The sequence below is a fragment of the Pinus tabuliformis genome, chromosome 1_1 (genome assembly GCF_031772625.1).
Source record: "Pinus tabuliformis cultivar Carrire ecotype Pingquan chromosome 1_1, CPIR1, whole genome shotgun sequence".
In the NCBI taxonomy this organism is placed as follows: domain Eukaryota; kingdom Viridiplantae; phylum Streptophyta; class Pinopsida; order Pinales; family Pinaceae; genus Pinus; species Pinus tabuliformis.
Window position 1 is genome coordinate 774,880,270 of NC_142297.1, and position 4,426 is coordinate 774,884,695.

At 34.8% G+C, this 4,426-nt stretch overlaps 1 protein-coding gene across 1 annotated transcript; it reads left to right on the forward strand.

Moving 5' to 3' along the window:
- Positions 1-3,088: 3,088 nt before the first annotated feature.
- On the forward strand, positions 3,089-3,983 carry LOC149216291 (uncharacterized). The gene is made up of 3 exons (XM_089391174.1): positions 3,089-3,383; positions 3,517-3,579; positions 3,675-3,983. The coding sequence occupies exons 1-3, from the start codon at positions 3,132-3,134 to the stop codon at positions 3,759-3,761; spliced, it is 402 nt and encodes a 133-aa protein (XP_089247300.1). The 5' UTR covers positions 3,089-3,131; the 3' UTR covers positions 3,762-3,983.
- Positions 3,984-4,426: the final 443 nt, after the last annotated feature.

Genomic DNA, 4,426 nt, shown 5'->3' on the forward strand with positions numbered 1-4,426 from the left:
GGTTTATTAATGTTCCTGAGAGTAGTTAGCCTAATTTTCCATGTCTTCCTAAGGGTTTCATTTTTCTTTCATCCACTGTTGTAAGACACTGGTTAATACATTCGGTATGGTACCTCTCAATAAATTCACGCTGGCAACCCCTACCAAATACGGTTACGCTCGTACGACCATACAAGTTTTAGTTAACAGTCAGAGGGAAAATTGTCTAGCAGAGACGGTTAACTGTAAAGTTCTCTAACTAAGTTCCACTCTCTTCTTGGCAGCTTATTGCTGCTGTTACCCGAAAAACAGTATATAAAGAGAACTACCTAACCCCACCATTTTTCCCTTTCTTTTGAGCATACTTACACAAATTCTAAAAAGAATCTGCAACCTACATAAATTAAACATTTCCTAGTTTCAAGCCAGAGTCTCATACCTGTGTCGCTTCCTGTAAGTGTACTTTCTTTTTCTTTTCCAAGATAGGGTCACCTTTGCTCATTGTAGCTAGTCATCCACCCGACCATGAGATTGTCTTTCGAGACCAATCTCCCCCCTAGCTTGCTCAAAGACTACAGTCTTTGCTAGTTGCACGCGCTCTGCACCCTTACCATCTGATCATCACCAGAAGTGGTAAGCCCCCTTCCCTTTTTCCTACTGCCTGTCCTCTACAGCACAATCTTCTTTTTCCTCTTCCCCCTTTTTCCTGGAAACCATTCCACGGTTAGGGGGAAGGGCGGTAGGGTTTTGAAACTATTTATATATATATATATATATATATATATATATATATATATATATATATATATATATATATATATTAACTTCTCTCCTCAGAAGTTACATGATATCCTTGTTACTAGGAAATCATTTCTCATTTTCATTTTCTGAAAAAAAATATTAATTTATTCAACAGGTAATAATCAACATCCTTTAGTTTGTTTCTTCTTTTTTTTAATTGAGGTAAATAAAATATTTACAATAGTCTGGGGATATGACATTTAGTCTAGGTAATAGCTAAACGCCTCATAACATTCCATGCCTAGTCTGGCGATAGTTCATAATTCCTTGATTTCGTATATACAATTTCTCGTTTCTGAATAGAGTTTGAATGCTAAAGCTTTAATCTTGTGTAAGGTAACTAGTCCGCATGGAATCACTCGGGGAGTGTTGGATAGTTTCGTACTACCTGTGTTATCCTACATAGATCCAGAATCTGCTGGAAACTATGTAAACAACTAAGGTTTGGGACCTAGATACTTATTTTACTGTAATTAGCTAATTAGAGAAATTCTGGTGTTTACTTGTTTTTCATTTTGTACAAACAAATTACTAAACCTTGTAAGGGTTCTTTCTATTTTAAAGAAGAGACTTTACTTCCTTTGGGTAATTTGTTTTATCAGTCTTTTAAACTTAAAAATTCCTATGGAATGAAATCTTTTGTAAATTCTTTCAACTGAACTTACCCATTTATAATACATAATCATGTATGCTTTTACTGTATTTACTACTGAATTTGTTTCATTACTAGCTTTTCTTTCATGGATTTATATTAGTTATCTTCCTTAATAATTACAGTGATTTTCATTCTAAGTAGTGAAGGTGTTTTAGTGTTTTTCTGTTTCTTGTTCATGTAATTACTATTCAGATAGCTTTGAAAAGAATTCTTTACTTCTATTAGAAGATACCTCACTGATATGATTTCCTTGATATTTACCGTGATTTTCATTTTCAGATAGCTTTGAAAATAATTCTTTACTTCTATTAAAAGATACCTTACTGATATGATTTGCGATCTAGTCTTAACCAAACATATTCTTTCTCTCCTTTGAGACTAAGTGTATATCTAGCTAACCAACATATTCTTTCTCTCCTTTGAGACTAAGTGTATATCCAGCTATCAGGTCTTAACCAGACATAGCTAACACAACTGCCTGACCTCTTAGCACAATGTTTCCTCTTGTTGATCTTAGATACCCCTATCATATTGATCTTTTTTCTTTCAAATACTTTCCAAGATTTAGTTTTCTTTCTTGGAACATGTAACTGCTTCTTTTAACCAATTAATCAAAAGAAACATCATTTACTAATAACTTAATTTAAGAGCATTTTATAATTTAAAAAAAAGTAATAGTTTGTTTAGTTGCAGTAAAAAAATAAATATTTACATTAATGGGGATGTTACAGGTAGTTTCTTGATTTTCCCTCCATCTAAGTTCAACTACTTTAACAGAATTCACTTTAGTAAAAAAAATTCCAATGCCTTTTGAACCAAAAGTGTATTCGTGACCAAAAGGTAGTTTCTTGATTTTCCCTCCATCAAAGTTCAACCACTTTAACAAAATTGACTTTAGTAAAAAAAATTCCAATATCTTTTAAACAAAAAGTGTATTCTTGACCAAAAGGTAGTTTTTTTATTTTCCCTCCATCTAAGTTCAACCACTTTAACATAATTCACTTTAGTAAAAAGTATTCAATAAAATTTTATTCACGATAACCTAAATATATAGGTAACATTAAATACTTTGTTGGATAGTCTTAAATGTGGATTAATAATATGAATGCACAATAAAATTTAAATCCAAAAATACAGAATTGTTCTTACAAAATATTTAATAATAAGTAAAAGATAAAATAATAATAATCAAGATATATTTATAAATATATTTTAAAATAAGCTTTTTATAATTTTAATTTACTTTTCATTAATTATTAAGCATATAGATTTTATTATGAAATAAGTGGTAGAGATTTTATTATGAAATATATTGAAATATTCATAATAGTATATTGTCACACTCCCTTTCCAAAACCAAAATTACAGTCATAAAAAAAAATTATGGTATGGTTATTACACGGTTAACCTTATATTTGTAATCTCCTAGTTAACATGCACTTGTCATAGTCCATCTAACACATATCCACAAGGAGGTTAGCGTAAGTAATAAGGGTCGAATGTTCCTTATTTGGTACCAAGGATATACTCCGGTTAATAAAGTTCGACCGCACGCTGCCCAAAACCTTTGTTAGCCTTATATAATGATACAGCAATTACGAAAGGACGACATTCATTTGAGTTTACTGCCATTTGGCAGAGCATTGCGCCAGCTCACCACAATCTAGACCAGGTGGCTCCTTATCACGTGAAGGCCATGTGGTCTGGGAGGGTTGACCAACCCCGGGTTTTGTGCACAGCTTCCCGCCCACAATTGACGATGGAGATCACTCGACACCATCGGACGGTCTGGCTTCACTTAGGGTTTCATCGGGTGTATAAAAGTGCCAGGGTTTCATTTCATGGATCATTTGTTCATTCGTTATTCATTGACCTCCTCCGCTGGTTACGCTGCAACATCCAGGCCCCTTCGTTCTGCACCGGATCGTCACTCCTCTGCCTTCTCCAGGTTTATCACGCCTCCCTAACTCATTTATTTGCTGGTAATGCTTCACTTCGACTTGTTTCAGTGCTAATATTTCTCGTTTATATCCCACTGGATGAATAATAATCCGACATGGTTCATTTTGAACGTTTGCTAGGTTTTCTCTTACACTACAGCTCGCATGCATCAACTGCTGAAGGATTACGCAAGTCTGTTTCAGGTATGCCCCTTAACTCCCCGAGTTTTCTTCTGTCTGTATAGTGCGTTTCAGGGTTATGTTATGGCTGAGGCAGCCTACTTCTACCTGTGTCACAGGTGGCTCCTGGACCCATCCTTATGCGGCTATGTTTGACGGCCTTTCTGGAATGGTCGTTTTCTGCTGTACCTAGGTTATGGCTTTGATACTTAGATTCTTTTTACTGTTAAGCTCTGTTCCAAACTATGTATTCTGAAGCTTAATCATACCTAGGTTGATTCGGTGCTTTGTTGTTTACGAACAAGTTACACAGTTGTATAAACCCAACTTTATTCATCGTATTTAAAGATGTGGTTATCATGGCGGACTGGGTTTCCAAAGATCCCTGTTTCGGACTGAGTTTTATAATGGAAGTTCTGTTTTATTTTAATGTCTCAACTCCGTCACTAGAGAATGATATCGGTTTGTTTTCTGTTATTAATATTCACATAATTGCTATTATGTTAATCAGCGACTATTCATAGCCTCGCTGCGACATTTGATGTGTCTGGTCACGGTTAAGGGTTTCATATCTAATCTGTTCTTATAGAATAAATATATGCCTCTGATTAGTCTCTGTTACTGCTAGGCTATTTCTATTCCGTGCCATGTAGATTATCAAGCTGGTAATGAGCTCTTATATGTACTGTGGTTATATCATTGTTCGTTTGCTTCACAGATTTAATACGCTCTGGTTTAAGGTTCCTCCGAGTTAAGAAAACCTATGATTTCTCTACTGTATTGTTTTCTATGGCAATGCTTTCGGCCTACAGCGAGAGGATAGACTTACCTTCATTCCATGAAGGTGTAGCCTATCCCTTTCCGCGCACAG

Coding starts and splice junctions, on each gene's coding strand:
- LOC149216291 (XM_089391174.1), top strand. CDS start 3,132: ATGTGGTCTGGGAGGGTTGACCAACCCCGGGTTTTGTGCACAGCTTCC. Junction 3,384..3,516: donor CACTCCTCTGCCTTCTCCAG/GTTTATCACGCC, acceptor AACGTTTGCTAG/GTTTTCTCTTACACTACAGC. Junction 3,580..3,674: donor ATTACGCAAGTCTGTTTCAG/GTATGCCCCTTA, acceptor CCTGTGTCACAG/GTGGCTCCTGGACCCATCCT.